Below are 15783 nucleotides of genomic sequence, written 5' to 3'. Positions count from 1 at the left end.
ACATCTTGTTTTCAGTAATGTGTCTACCACAAAAAAAGGAGAATTTCTGCCCCACATGCAAGTCTCCCTGACAGCCCCACATCCTAGAAAATCTTGTTACTCGGAAAAAGGAAACAATTTCACTCAAGCTGTTTGAGAGATGACCATGTTTTGCTTCAGGCTTAAGTTTCAGAATGGCCAGACATCATAGTGAAAATTTTCAGATGTTGTTTCACAGCAAAGCTGATTCACTGTTGAGATTAAGGGGCTTGTAGGAAAAAGAAAAGAAAAGAAACCTGTCTGGAAAAGTGTCTTGATGTTTTATTCAACAGCTTTGCACAGCTTCTCAGAGATGGTGGTCAAGAGGTCAAATGCTTTTATTTGCACTTTCCTGAATTTAGAAAGGATTTTAACGAAACACAACAAAACGTTTTATTTTGATTTTGATTTTGTCCTTTTAGTAGCACTAAATCAGATTAGCTCGTACCCTCATAAAGTTGAATGTTAAAGTTTTCAATAACGGCTTTAATGTTTTTGATGCTTTGTACCATCTTACTTTTTATTGTATTTCATTTTATGTGCAAATTACCTGAATGTAAATATTTGCTAAAAATGTCAAAAGAGAAGTTTTCACCAATCTCCAAGGAATATAAGGTCCCATTTCTCTCATCACCTAGTTTTTTCTAAAATATAAACTGTTAACTGTCATTCATTTCCTGGCAAGCTTTAGACATTATGGGTCAAAAAATTAGGTTTATTAAAGCTAAGCAAAATCTGCGCCACAAAATAAAAAGTTTACCTTGACAATTAGAGCAACCAATAACCAATAATAACTTTTAAGGCCCAGGAAGGCAATTAAAGCTTTATTTCTGATTTGGCAAACTCATAATATCAATAATTTCATTTTTCTGTCTCACTGCTAGCTTGTCTTATTGAGCTTTTATTTATTTTATTTTTTTACTTTTTTTAATTACTTTTGTTCACCAGCCTGTCATGGTCCTGGTGAGCTCACCAAACAACATTCAGATTATGCAAAGTACAACATCCATTCCTTGAAATAGAGCCAACAGGGCAGCAACAACACTTGCAGTTCCTCAGATAACCGCTAGAGGGAGAGTGCAAAGGGGAGAATTGTCCATTGACTCTCATGTCAAAAAGTCAGGTTCTACATCCAAAAAATCTTTCATACAGTCTGGTAATTTATTTGCATTGCTTTGTTTCCATTCATCAGCTGTTTAATGTGTTAGTTTAAAACAGTGGTCATTACTAGGGGTGTTTTTACTTATTCTTTTTTTTGTTTTTTATCTTTTATTGGCAGGTGGGTGAACCCATGGGTGCTGTAATGTTCTTGTTCAGCGTGTCAAAACTGCTTACTAAACATCCAGCTAAACCGCGTTGAATGAAGAGAAAGTCGTCGTAAGATTCACCATTTACTTCCACAATTCTTCAACAACTTTCGATGAAAACTGCAACAAACATTATAAAATAACATTCAGTACATAACTTCAAAACATGTTTCTAGGTGCAGTTATAAATAAAGCTTTATATTTTAGTAAGTATCTCTTTACAGACTAAAATATAACTTTAAATATAAAAACTTCTCCAAATTATTTCAAACTCACAACAAACCACATTATATAATTCTTTAACTTTTACTGGATAAACTTACAGCATTGCCTCAATGATGATGACAGTGGATGATCATGGATTAAGCTCACAAGAGTCTGTCATGCTTGCGGGAAGATCCAAGAAGAGACCGAAAGATTTTAACAGGAAATGATGTAAACTAAAGGCTCTTTCAAAATAAACTTCTTATCTAGGAAAACTTACATTTCAGTTTAAAATAAACTCTTTGCTTTAAATGCTTTTAAACTTTACGCTCCCCGTCTGGCCTCTGTGAGGTCACTATAACTGTAATGAAATCTAAACATCAGTCTGTAGGGAGAAGCAGAACAACTTCTGTGACAGGCCTCTGAAAAGTCTTTGGGGTTCCCTGATCAACTGTTGACACTTCGACCTTCCGTACAAGGTCATCTTGTCCAGGAAACGTAGCAGTAATTCTAGCCATTGGCCAGCAGTTCCGAACAGTTTGCTTATCTCGGAGCAGGACTAAGTCTCCAACTTGAAGATTCCTACGTGGTGTAGTCCATTTTTGTCTGCTTTGCAGAGTGGGTAAGTATTCTCGGCTCCATCTGCTCCAAAACTGATTTGCAAGGGCCTGCACCCGTCTCCACTGGTTTGTGTAAAGGTCCTTGTTGTTAAAGTCTCCAGGAGGAGGGGGAACTCCTGACTTCTGTGTAAGGAGCATTGATGGTGAGAGGATAAAAGGTTGCTGTGGATCTGCTGATACAGGTAAGAGTGGTCGAGCATTCATAATGGCGGTTACTTCTGCCATAAATGTGCAAAGCACTTCATGAGTTAGATTACTCTTTTGCTGTAGTAACATAGAGTCAAGAATCTTCCTGGCAACGCCAATCATGCGCTCCCAGCAGCCTCCCATGTGTGATGCACGTGGCGGGTTAAACTTCCAGCTGCATCCCTGTTCACTCAGGTACTTCTGCACAGTTTTGTCCATGCCAAGCTCTTTACATGCTCCAATGAAGTTTGTACCACAATCGGACTGGAGTTGCTTTGCAGGGCCTCTGAGTGCAAAGAAGCGTCTAAGAGCATTTATGCAGCTGGAGGAGTCCATTGACTCAATCACTTCAATATGAACAGCCCTCGAACTAAGACAGCTGAACATAATGGCCCATCGCTTACTCTCTGCTTGCCCACCTCTGGTACGTCTAGCTGTGACAGACCAGGGCCCAAAGACATCAAGTCCCACGTATGTAAATGGAGGACAAGCTGTAAGGCGCTCTGAAGGTAAGTCAGCCATGCATTGTTCCTCTGGTTTCCTTCGCAGCCTGCGACAGGTCACGCACTTGTGGATAACTGAATTAATTAGTGCTTTTCCTCCCAGAATCCATAGGCCTGCAGCTCTGATTGCTCCTTCTGTCAGATGACGGCCTTGATGTTTCACCTGAACATGGTAATGCCGTGTGAGTAGCAGAGAGATGTGGCTGTCCTTAGGAAGGATTATTGGGTTCTTTTCCACAGATGTCAGTTCAGAATTATTGAGTCTACCTCCAACACATAACAATCCACCATCCAAGGTTGGACTTAGTTTTTGTAAGGGGCTGTTTTTAGCCACTGCTTGGTTGGATTGCAGCGCTGACAATTCCTTTAAGAAGGCTGTCCTCTGAACCGCTTTCAATACAACATCTCTTGCTTGAGCCATTTCATCAGCAGTGCGAGGTAGATGGCATTTGTGCCATCCACTGCACTTGCTTTTTGGGTTTGACTGTTTGTGGGCTCGTGCCATGTGGATGAGGAAGGCAAGTCCTTTAACAATGGAAGCAAAAGTGGAGAAGCGGTGGAAACGATCAACATTAAACATTGCTTCTTCAACGTAAGTAGCACATGTTTGCACTTGTTGACGGATCTCAGAGTCTTTCTCAGGTTCAATAAGCTGAAACCTCCCTTTAGGTTGTGTTGTGGCTGTTGATGTCTTATGCAGGAAGGAAGGACCAGTAAACCAAGATGTTTGGGAAAGGCGAGATGCTGATAAGGATCTTGATGCGTGGTCTGCAGGGTTCTCCTCTGTGCGAACATAATTCCACTGCTCTGGAGTTGAAGACTGGCGTATACGTTGGACTCTATTATGGACATACGTATAGAAACGCTTTGTCTCATTACAAATATATCCAAGGACGACTTTGCTGTCTGTGTAAAACTGAACAGCATCAAACTTTAGATCAAGCTCATCCTGGATAAGATCTGCCATTTCAACTGCGAGAACAGCACCACAGAGCTCAAGCCTAGGGATGGTTGGCTCTGACTGAGGAGCTAGCTTAGCCTTGCCCATTACAAATCCCACCTCAGCTTTTCCACCTTCCTGAACAGTCTTTAGGTAAGCCACGGCGCCAATAGCTTTGTTTGAGGCGTCTGAAAAGACATGCAATTATGTGTGCACTGCTTCCATTGAGGAAGATGTATATGCCCGTGGAACATGAATCTCTCTTAAATCTTGAAGGGAGTCTCTCCAACTCTCCCAGATCCTGAACTTATCGTCTGAAAGTGGCGTATCCCAATCTGACAGCTGCATTGTAAGTTCTCTGAGAAGGGCTCTTCCCTGGATGGTGACGGGTGCCAACAAGCCCAGGGGGTCAAAGACACTGTTCGCAGTGGAAAGAATTCCACGGCGAGTGTATGGTTTTCTCATGTTTGATACAGCGTAGGTGAAGGTGTCTGTTTGGATTTCCCAGAGCAGTCCCAAACTTCTTTGCATGGGTACTTCCTCTCCACTTAGATCTAGCTCTTTGACTACAGCAGCACAGTCATCAGGGGAGAATGCTTCCGTGACTGCCTTGGAATTTGACACAAACTTGTGCAATCGAAGGTTGGATTCTGCGAGTGAAGTCTGTGTTCGTTGGAGAAGGTTGATGGCTCCTGCTTCTGAGGAGACAGATATTAAACCGTCATCCATGTAAAAGTGTCTTTCAACAAACAGGACTGTGTCATCACCATGTTTCTGAGCACTTTCTCTGATGGCCCTCCGCAGCCCGTAGATAGCAACTGCAGGTGATGGTGTGTTGCCAAAGACGTGGACTTTCATCCGGTACTCAATGACAGGCTCTCTGAGATCATTGTTCTTGTACCACAAAAAGCGGAGGAAGTTGCGGTGGTCTTTATGCACTAAGAAACAGTGGAACATTTGTTGAACGTCTGCAAGGATAGCAATTTTTTCTTTCCGAAAACGTAGAAGGACACCAAGAAGAGAGTTGTTAAGGTTGGGTCCTGTGAGGAGCACATCATTGAGAGAGATTCCACAATGTTTGGCGCTGGAGTCAAACACAACTCTGATTTGGTCTGGCTTTTGTGGATGGTATACGCCGAAAGATGGTAAGTACCAGCATTCTTCATTCTGGTTCAGAGGTGGAGCTACCTCAGCATGACCATTGGCTAATATTTTTCCCATGAACGCTAAATATTGTTCTTGCATCACAGGCTTCCTTTTTAACGTTTGCTGGAGAGAGGTAAATCGATTAACAGCCAGCTGTTTGTTATTTGGGAGGCGCTGACGTGGTTCTTTAAATGGGAGTGGTGCAACCCAATTGTTGGCGTCATCCCTGTATACAGCTGTGTCCATGATCTTTAAAAAGAGTGCATCTTCCCTTGACAGAGCGAGTTTATTGTCATGATCTGTGCAACTGAAGACAGAGTGTCCTAGCATCTTCTCTGGTGATTTGCCAGGTCTGTTGAAATCTTCTTCCGTTTCTTTTATACACATTGAGCTGGAGCAGGGTTCAAAGATTGAATGGCGATTGGTCTGCCATATGCTGGTCTTGAACGTATTGACTGTGGGTTTATGTGCTTTGCCTAAGCAGACCTCACCAATCACTGTCCAACCCAAATCCAGACGCTGAGCAAAGGGGGCATTGTTTGGTCCATTGATCTGCTCTCTGACTTTATGTACTCTAAGTACATCTCTTCCAAGCAACAGGAGTATTTCTGCTTTTGGATCCAATTCTGGAATACACTGGGAAATGTGCTGGAGATGTGGTTGATGCAAAACTGAGTCTGGGGTTGGGATTTCAGCCCGGTTGTTTGGGATGGATTGACACTCCAGGAGAGGTGGAAGAGAAATTAGAGTTTTGCCATCCAGTGACTCAATTTGGAACCCTTCTGCCTGCTTGCCATACGTCTTCACCGTTCCAGAGCAAGTTGTAAGGTGGTAGGGGAATGGCTCACTTTCTACACAAAACTGGTCAAAAAACTCTGGCCGAGCCAGAGATCGGTTGCTTTGATCATCAAAAATTACATAAGCTTTGACAGTTTTCATCTTGTTGCTTTTGTGGAAAATCTTAGCAAGACAGATGTTGGAACATGAGCGACCCCATTGACCTGAACCACAAACTTCAGTGCAACTTGTGCTAACATCATACATGTTAGACTCTTCTTCCTCCCCGCCGTTCTCTTGCGGTGGTGGAGAGATCTTGGCATTTTGAAGTACTTGTCCAGGATGCATGGCTACATCATGATTGACACTTCCACATTCAGAGCATTTCACAGACATTTTGCAGTCTCTGGCAAGGTGGGAGGTTGAGGAGCAACATTTGAAGCATATTCGTTTCTCCTTGAGGAAGGCTAATCTGTCACCAATGAGCTTTTTCCTAAATGTTCTGCATTTTTTGAGAGGATGTGGCTTGTCATGCAGAGGGCAGTTCTTATTGAGATCTATGCTGGCAGAAGAGACATTTGTTTTATGAACTGTGATGGGTTTGTTTGGATTGAAATTCTTTACAAACCATTTCTCAGGTTTAGTGCTTGGTGTTATGCCTTGATACATAAAGCTAGGATCATTTCTCTTTTTTGCTTCGTGACAGATGAAGTCACAAAAAAAAACAAAGGGGGGAAAGCGACCATTGTTTTCTGCTTTGTACGATGATCCTGAAGACATCCATTTTTCCTGCAGTCCATATGGAAGTTTATCCACAATTGGTGCGATTCCACGCGATGTGTCCAAATATGACAAGCCAGTCAGGTATCCATCCTCTTTAGCTCCTTGGATTTCCATGAGAAGATCTCCCAGTTCACGTAATTTAGTGTTATCTTTGGCTGAGATCTTGGGAAAACTGTCCAGTCGTTGAAAGAGCGACTTTTCGATTATTTCCGGAGCAGCGTAGCAGTCGCATAATCTTTCCCATGCCTTTTTCAGGGCCAGATCAATATTGTTTATGTAGACGGAGCGGACACGCCTGATCTGCTCACCAGATTCTTTTCCAAGCCACTTAATCATGAGGTCTAGCTCCTGACTAGCTGTAAGATTGACATCAGCAGCTGCGTTATTGAATGATGACTGCCATGCTCGGAAATTTTCTGGTTTGTCGTCGAACTGGTAAAGGCTAGAGGTGACAAGGTCTCGCCGTGCCAAGTATTGTGCTAGCGGCTCAGCTTGGTGCAGCATCATGGCAGAGGTATCATGTGGGGGTACATATGATGGAGCATGTACATTCATGATGGCATTTGTTTTTTCCGCTTTAAATTGTCTTTCTGATTCGATTTGCTTACTTGCATTTGGTGTTTGCAAGCCAACATTATCTTCTCTTCTTGAGCTTAGTCTTTCACCAACAGGTTGTAACCCTGAAGGGTTTGGTGGCGGGTCCCATGTTACAAAGCTATTTTGTGACTCTGCCTTTCTTGCTGATTTTGATTGTGGATCTTTTGAAGAGGAACTTGAAGATGATTTCTTGAACTCAATCTGCGACTGAACATAGTCCTTTGTTCGCTGAATTTTTATATTTTCTGATTTATCCTTTTCATCATCAACCACAAACTCCATTGCTGCAGCTTCCTCTAAAACCTGAGCCTCCACAATAGCTGCCTCTGCTTCTCTTTTTAGTGTTAATACTTCTAATTCGGTGTCAATCCGAATTGCTTCCAGTTGATTTTGTGCTTCTCTTGTTTTTCTTTCTGCTTCTCTTGCAGCCTTTTCGAACTTAAGTTTTGCTTCATCACCAGCATATGATGCTCTTACTTTTGCAGCTTCAGCTTTGGCTCTGGCTTGCACCACACTTGCTGATGACGTTGAGCTTTTGGTGCTCCTAACACTGCGTGAGGATGATCTGTGACTTGATGCCATGTTGCTCACTCTCAATCATCAAATAATGCTTTTTCACTGTAATGTTCTTGTTCAGCGTGTCAAAACTGCTTACTAAACATCCAGCTAAACCGCGTTGAATGAAGAGAAAGTCGTCGTAAGATTCACCATTTACTTCCACAATTCTTCAACAACTTTCGATGAAAACTGCAACAAACATTATAAAATAACATTCAGTACATAACTTCAAAACATGTTTCTAGGTGCAGTTATAAATAAAGCTTTATATTTTAGTAAGTATCTCTTTACAGACTAAAATATAACTTTAAATATAAAAACTTCTCCAAATTATTTCAAACTCACAACAAACCACATTATATAATTCTTTAACTTTTACTGGATAAACTTACAGCATTGCCTCAATGATGATGACAGTGGATGATCATGGATTAAGCTCACAAGAGTCTGTCATGCTTGCGGGAAGATCCAAGAAGAGACCGAAAGATTTTAACAGGAAATGATGTAAACTAAAGGCTCTTTCAAAATAAACTTCTTATCTAGGAAAACTTACATTTCAGTTTAAAATAAACTCTTTGCTTTAAATGCTTTTAAACTTTACAGGTGCTCTCAACAAAAAAATGTCACGTGTCCTTGTCCTGCCCATGCAGCCCCTTTTGGAACGCCCTTAAGGTAAGCGGTGGGTGTGTAACGATTAATAGACTTAAATGATTAAGATTCAAGATTCAAGATTTGGTTTGTCAGTCCACGCATAGTATTTATTATCGATCTATGATTATCTATAATTATTACACATCACAGATGTGATTTATTTCTAGTTTTAGCTCATCTTTTTCATTTAATCTTATGATTTATGAACTAGTCCTCGTCACGCGTCACTCTGTACTCCACCTGTTAACGTCTCTGAATTACTTCTCCTTACACTGATGCATATTTAGAGAGGCTGTTGGACTACATTAAACTTAAATTCATGATTCTGAGTCAGGAGTTGAAAGCAGGCAGTCTGCTGGAGCAGAGAGACATACATATTGGATGGCTTTAAACTATAGTTGAATGCAGTCATGCGGTCAAAAGCATGAGGAGCAATCTCGGTCTACTCCTCCATCGGCCCATATCTCCACGTGTCGAAAGCTGTGTTTATTGGGTTTCCAGTAGCTCACTCGCTTAAGCAGATAACATTTCTACAGGGTTTAACTGTGATAAATTCCAAATAAATTTGATATGCCGGGTGTACTCAAGTATGAAGCAGAAAATTTCCAATACAATTAGAGTAATTATGATGTAACACTCTTGATATAGAAACTAGTCCACAAACCCTTCATCACGGAAAAGGGATTTATAAGAAATTAATAAAGGACGCAACAAATCAGGTGAATTCCACAGCTGTGGCCCCATTTGGTTTTCTGTCTGTTTTCAAGGAAGTCTTTCATTGCAAAACACTGAGTGAGCTCAGCAGGAAAACAGACACAGCGACATTTATTCCACCACAAGTCAAAACTCCAACCTGAAAGAGATGTTTTGTTTTCGCCTGTCAGACTTTAACACAGGCTCAGCTGAAACGTGAGCCAAACAATAACACATTTTTACCGACTCTGTTTATATTATTAACTCAGTTAGACAAAATTCCCTACCATTCTTGTTCCTTTTTAATCGTCACATGAAAGGGGCTTCTTGATGAGATTAATCTCTTATGACAAAAAAGCAAAGATGATCTTAAAGCATGTTGCTGGTCTTGGCAGCTTGAACGAAGCTGCAGGTTTCTTCCTATCAAACCATTTTAACCTGACACTTTTCCTTGAACTCTCCTCCAGCTCTCTGCCTGTGTCAGCTGTTTTTCTTCTTTTTTTAAAAGGTCTGTGAATCTGACATGAAAACATAGGTTTACATGACATTCACATTCAGCATTCTCTCGTTATGAGGCTCCGGGATGAAAGATCACTTGTAAAAAGGTGCCAATATGCTAGCAAACAGATGGGGACTGGGATCAAGACATGAATAACATCAGAGTGGATTTGATTACTTGGAGTCAGATTTTGCTCAGTGGGATTGTTTAAATATGGGTTTGTGGATTTTTTTTTCTTTTTTGAATAAAATCTAATCCAAGCAGAATAACTGCCTAAATCATGTGGGCAATTTGAGCTGTTTTTGTGTTGTTATAGTTGCCACCCACAGTGTGCAAAGTTCCTGAACTTGCCTGGTATGTGCTGGTTTTAGTTCATACAGGTGAGAGGTGTGGGGTTTAGTGGAGCCATTCTCAGCTTTGCAAAAGTGCTGATACTTGTGACCAATAATGCGTTATTAAACCATGAAAAGAACAAATGGCAAGGATGGAAACTTTAGTTGCAAAAATCCACATCTCAAATATTTACGCGCAGTAAGGATACTTCAGAGAGCTAATTGAGCCACCTCAGTAAAGCCAACCAGTAAAGCCAGAGTTTGGGAGGAGGAGGATGTGATCGCGGTCGAGTCCCACTCCACGAGAACTTCCAGCGTTCACAAAGACCTGTCTGTCAGCATCTGCTGTCAGCTTACATCTGGAGCGCTTGGTTATTGGATGAATGTCTTCCTTGGTACTGTGTTTACTTTATAAGACGATAAAAATTGGAAATTGTGTTTTTGGCACTTTTAATGTGTACTTGTAGTAATTTTCTCATGATGTAGGACTACACAGAAAATTTAGATTAAAAATGTATTTGAGTGTTTCTTTATTCAAGTTGTTGTGTGTCAGGAGCAGACAAAAAAGTTATTATATAAAAACTACAATTGGCAGGCCACAAGCTCCCTGCTCTGCTCCATTCCGATGCATTCACTTGTAGAAGACTAGATCCATGTACGTCTTTGTTTTCCTGGTCTGAGCTTGAATCTGCATCAAAACTGTACAGCTGGATAGCTGCAATATTGCTCATCATTTTTGTTACACCGTTAATTTTAGGTTGGGTATGGAGGGGCTGAATGCTAGCAGGAGATAGGGTAATCAGATGGATGATGGGAAGGAGGGTACTGCACACAACTTGGAGGTAAATTTCTAATGAACTACAACCACTCTGCAGAAACTATGCAGTTTATGTCTCCTCCATCAACTTAAATTTTATTTTTTTGTACTGTATTGTGCTAAAAAAAATGGATATAATTATTAATTAATCATACATTTTGCATGCTTAATTATTAGACTTGGCTCTTTCTTTAATAAATAAAATCTTTTCCACAAAACCCGTGTATGCTTCATTAAACACCGTGTGTTCTCCATGCACCTTCCCCCCTTTTGTAATTTTCAGTTTTTTGTTAAAGACCATAACATCCTTTAATCTTTTGAGACAAAAACAACATGCTGACAAATTTGAATTAATAATAATGTAACAATATAATTTCTTGAATAGAAAATAGTTTTCTTGTCATTTTTGTGGCTTAGAGCTGAAAACAAAAATTTTAGTAATTTTTTGATCTTTTAACACAAGATTTCCATTTTTTCCTGCACTTTTGGTGTCATGAAGCAGCCATTGAAAAAGGAGGGCTACAGAAAATGCAATCGTGGGGTCTTCTTTGGTTTCTAATATTGCAGCAGCGGTGTTTCTGCAGCCAAGCGGCACCATGTGATGGTAACCGGAGCACAGCGCAGCTGCGGCACCGGGCACCCTGGTCGTCCCCAAGGCTGCTGGAATAGTGACAAGCAGGCCCGCGCTCACACATGTGGGCACCCAAATACTGTTCAGACTGAGAGTATGGAAAAAGCCAAAAACAGGATGGTGGTGGGGAGGTGCAGCAGAGAACTCTACACTGCCTGTTTCAAAGATGTTTTTAAAGCTGTGAAATTTCTAGTGCAACCTCGACGGACTCGATTACACAGAGCTGTCTTTTTAAACTGAGAGGTTGAGTGTTTGTTCTTGTGTTAAATGAAGGGTGGCAGTGGTTAGACCAGAACCCGACTGCAGTCAGTCAGGAATGTGGCTGTCATAGTGCAAACCAGACACTTGTTCTCCATTAAAACATAGTTATATTTCTACTTTTTCTCACTGTTTGTTAAAGTTCATTGCCAGTCCAAACAAAAAAAACTTAAGTAAGCACATTTACAGTTGATGGGGAAAAAAAGATTTAATAAAAGTAAAAATGGTAAATCGCCCAGATCTGACATGTTTCCTACCTTGCACTGGCAGAGAATGTTGCATAATGTTTTGGCATTGTAGATACATTTTGGTTTTGCAGTATCTTACAATAATCCAGAAAAGCCAGCAACTGCAAACCTGTATTTACCTTTTGTGTTTTAGAGTGATGGTGGATATCTTGAACTTTGTAAAGAGGGCATATTCATAAGGTAAGCTAAGCAGCACAAAGCGGAAAGCAAAAATAACAGTTGTTAGCATGACTACTATGGTGGCAGTTCTGCAGTGATTATAAATTTTTAGTATAAAAACGATCCAATTACTGCCAATGCATGGGAACCGGGACAAATAGGGCAACAGAAAAAACACACACCCTCTGCACATGTCTTTGCACGCTGTCAGCAAGAAGCCAGAAAGTGTTCCTTACTCACAATTACTGTGGCGTAAGAGCACTGTACAACAGCATCACCCTAACGTCATAACTGTGTAACTTATATTCATGATATATTTACCATATGAACAACGTTAGGTTTTCGTGATGTCCCTTAAGGTGGCCGTATGAGCCTCAACACACCTGTGCTAACCTTAAGATGTGGGCGCTTCTGTCTACAACCTTCCATGGCCCTGGACAACCCAAAAAACCTGAAACACAGGACAACCCCCAAATGGGTGCATGTGACTAAATGTGTCTAGATTTGTTCAGTACAGTCTATCTGTAGGATATATGTTATATTATTGTATTTTTGAAACTACAATGAATAACTCTTTGCCATTTTTAAGTGTCAATAAACCCCTCATCTGGCTGCCGAGGTTTTAGGATCAAAAGCTTGTGGCAAAACTATAAAACCGTGTTTAATGAAAGGCTCAGTTTCAGCTGAGAAGCTAAAGGTTTTTTTGTTTTGGTTTTTTTACTGCCAAGCCTTTGCTGCAATTTTGCCCTTACAAAAATATGCTTTATTGCTTTTTAAGATTTGTTTTATAGCATCCGTGTGATTGTGCACCAAGATTAGAAGCAACCCACAGTATTTGGTCTCTCTGCAAGTCAAGATGGCCATGTCCCTGGACACAAATGCAGCGTAACTCTACACCGGTTTGTCCAAGTCAAGTTTGGCTACCAAAAAGCAGGGAGCACGCAAGGCTGTTGCAGGGCAGGGTGGGACCGCAGCAAATCAAAGTGCATGGCAAGTTGGCAGAGAGATCAAAAGCTCTGCCCTAAACCATGGTACTCAGAGTTGCATTCAGTGATGCTTAGAATAAACTGCTGGGAAAAGTGTATCCAACACTTATCTGTATAAAAGTATACAAACTTGTACATCAAAATTATGCTTTGGATAAATAAAAGTTAGTGCAGCTGTTTTTTTGATGACGAGAAATTGATTGATTGATTGAGAAATATCTCAATTCTTGTAATTGAAATTAAGGTGAATGGGACTGTGACTGTAAAGCGCTTTGGGCCTTCGAAAGGGTAGAAAAGCGGTATATAAGTAAACGCTATATATATTTTACCATTTAATTTAATGGAGTTGTCTATTCAAATTTAACTATTTTTTTCAATGAACAACTCCAATAAAATCGTGTTTTTAACATGTTGCTTTGGCATTTTTCAGATGATTGACATTTATAAAGAAAATTAACTTTAAATTTAAATTTTTTAGTTTTTCTGTGTTGAAATCGTTTGAATCAGGAGCAAATGAAAAAATGCTGTTGGAAAAAGCCCATAGCTGTGACATAGTGGTACAGTCAGCAGGAATCAAGTTTCCTGCTCCCCTTTATTCTGATGCATCAACCTGTAGACAAATAGATCCATACTTTTTTAATGTTCTTCGTCCAAGTTGGGATCTGGCTCAGAACTGTAACTGATAGCTCCAATATAGATTTTCGCTTTTGTTCCACTGGTAATGTTAGGAAGGGATTGTGAGGGGCAGGGAGGGGGCATGTAAATAAAGGGATGATGGGAAGTAGGGGCGGGCTTACTCTTTGGCCACAATGCCAATCACATTTCAGGGGTGAATTTCTGAAACTGTCCTAGAAAACGACACAGGGTTTTTGATTTTAGATAAAACAGCATAATCATAATTTAAATAAAACATTGGGAACAATTTTACACAAGATCAAACGACAACTGGAATGGGACTTGCAAGAATTACCATGTAAAAAACAAAATAAATAAAATGGCAATGAACTCTATGAAAGGGAAATAAAAAAAAATAACAATAAATTCACAGTTATATTAGAAATGCATTTAAAACACCTTAGAGTTGACGTCCTTGTGAGTCCTGAAAGTTTTTTCTGGCTATTTTACAGTGACTGTCTGTTACAGTAAATGGTGCTAAGCTTCTGAAAGCAGAGACAGGAAAGTGCACCGTGAACAGAACAAAGATTTGACATGTAAAAGGGCAGAAGTGGATTCAAAAAAGATTGCTGAACAACATCCCACAACATTGTTCTGGCATGTTAGGGGGTAAAAATAGGGGAGCCTTCTTAGTACAGCTATTCAAATGCCATGGGGCTCTGAGTGATTTGCCTTAAGCACTCGCTCAGGCCAAATAACCACAGCAGTTGAAAGTAAAGGACACACAACAAACTAAAACGTGTAGCAATTGAAAGTGTCTTAGAACTTTTGCTGAAATAACCCCTTAAATCATTATTCTGTCTTAAAAATGCAACTTTTTTATCTTAAACTTGAGAATTTTACTATTTTCTTGTCACTGCATCAAATTTATGATTCAAAACAACTCCATGTGTTCACTTGTGGCCATTTTATGAGGCAACCAAATGGAAAAAACTTGTGCAGTACTTATCTATTCTGTTTCAATCCAACGTTTTTTTTTTTTCTTTTTTGCTCAAACATATCCCCACTGATAAATGCAGACTGAGTCTCTGCGAGATACACCAGGGGAAACGACCTTGTCCCACAAAGATGCATGCTTTTAGTTGCTTCTCATTCTGTAATGAGGCGAGCTGGCAGGATGATCAAAGGTTTTCCACTGAACTCTGATGCTAAATGTTGCTGATGATCTGTCCGAGGGGCGATCGGACTGATCATACCAAACAAGTGGAGAGGTCGGCCAGTGTCAGTCAGGTCTTGATTTGAAGCCAAAGTCTTGTGAAATCCTCCGCTAAATGAGAATTTAACTTCCTTTCACGTCTGCTTGTGCACACAGTGAGGGTAAACACTGAAAGGTGCAAAAGGAAATGAAAGCTATGGGGGTTGGGGAGTCATCTTGACAATTCCGTACTGTGGTTTGATGGCTTCATGGTAAAGAAGGAGGCTTGTGGTGCTGAAAATCGATGTAAATGTTTGGTAAAAGGTGGAGAAAAGTAGCTTAAAATAGGAGATTCAAGCAAGAGACGTGGAAAAGACTTCTGAAGCATCCAGCTACATTCACTCCAGACATCTGTCGCGCGTTCAAGAATGTGCTGAACACGGGTTCTTGAAAAAACGATGTTCACACAGGACTGTAGGTACCAGATACTAGCGCATGTACCTACAGTTGGAAGGGCCTTGGTAAAAAGTGTTAAGGCGATGCAAATCTCGCAAATCTTGCTCCAGGCTATTTCCTTCAAAGCTTTAACCCTTGTGCCATCCTAGGCACTTTAACATTGGGAGTTGGGTCATCTAGACCCACTAGACAGTGCTCTGAACCTTTTTTCTTCAATGATTTGTGATCTTCACTGGTGTCCATGGATTACATGAAATCCTCTCCACCTTTATCCACCTTTGTCATGGTATGGAGAACACGTCAATGTAAGGGTGGGGTCATAGGACAGCACAAGGGTTAATCTAATATATGAAAGACTTGGTTTGGCGCAAACTGCAATTATTATTAATTTCTCCTTTATGATCAAGTTTCCAACGGCTGGCACTCCCATGAATTAAAAAGGGCGTTACCCATACGTCACTACCAAATGTGATTCCCTGATTGGCCAAACTTAGACTGAATTAACTTTCAATGCGCGTTCAATGGCTGAAATTTTTGTTCTTAGATCCTGAAAGCAGACTTAAAAATGTGTGTAGCGACCCGTGAACATGAAAGTTTTGAACAG

At 40.5% G+C, this 15783-nt stretch overlaps 1 protein-coding gene across 1 annotated transcript; it reads right to left on the bottom strand.

Moving 5' to 3' along the window:
- Nucleotides 1-1313: 1313 nt before the first annotated feature.
- LOC111947366 lies at nucleotides 1314-4805 on the bottom strand. The gene has a single exon (XM_023954328.1). The coding sequence runs from the start codon at nucleotides 3884-3886 to the stop codon at nucleotides 1910-1912; it is 1977 nt and encodes a 658-aa protein (XP_023810096.1). The 5' UTR covers nucleotides 3887-4805; the 3' UTR covers nucleotides 1314-1909.
- Nucleotides 4806-15783: the final 10978 nt, after the last annotated feature.

The sequence above is a fragment of the Oryzias latipes genome, chromosome 4 (assembly GCF_002234675.1).
Source record: "Oryzias latipes chromosome 4, ASM223467v1".
NCBI classification, from domain to species: Eukaryota; Metazoa; Chordata; class Actinopteri; order Beloniformes; family Adrianichthyidae; genus Oryzias; species Oryzias latipes.
The sequence above is the reverse complement of the archived record's forward strand: the minus strand, read 5'-3'. Positions and strand labels throughout refer to the sequence as shown.

Excerpts from the sequence above, each read along its gene's own strand:
- LOC111947366 (XM_023954328.1), bottom strand. The coding sequence starts at position 3,886 with ATGGGCAAGGCTAAGCTAGCTCCTCAGTCAGAGCCAACCATCCCTAGG.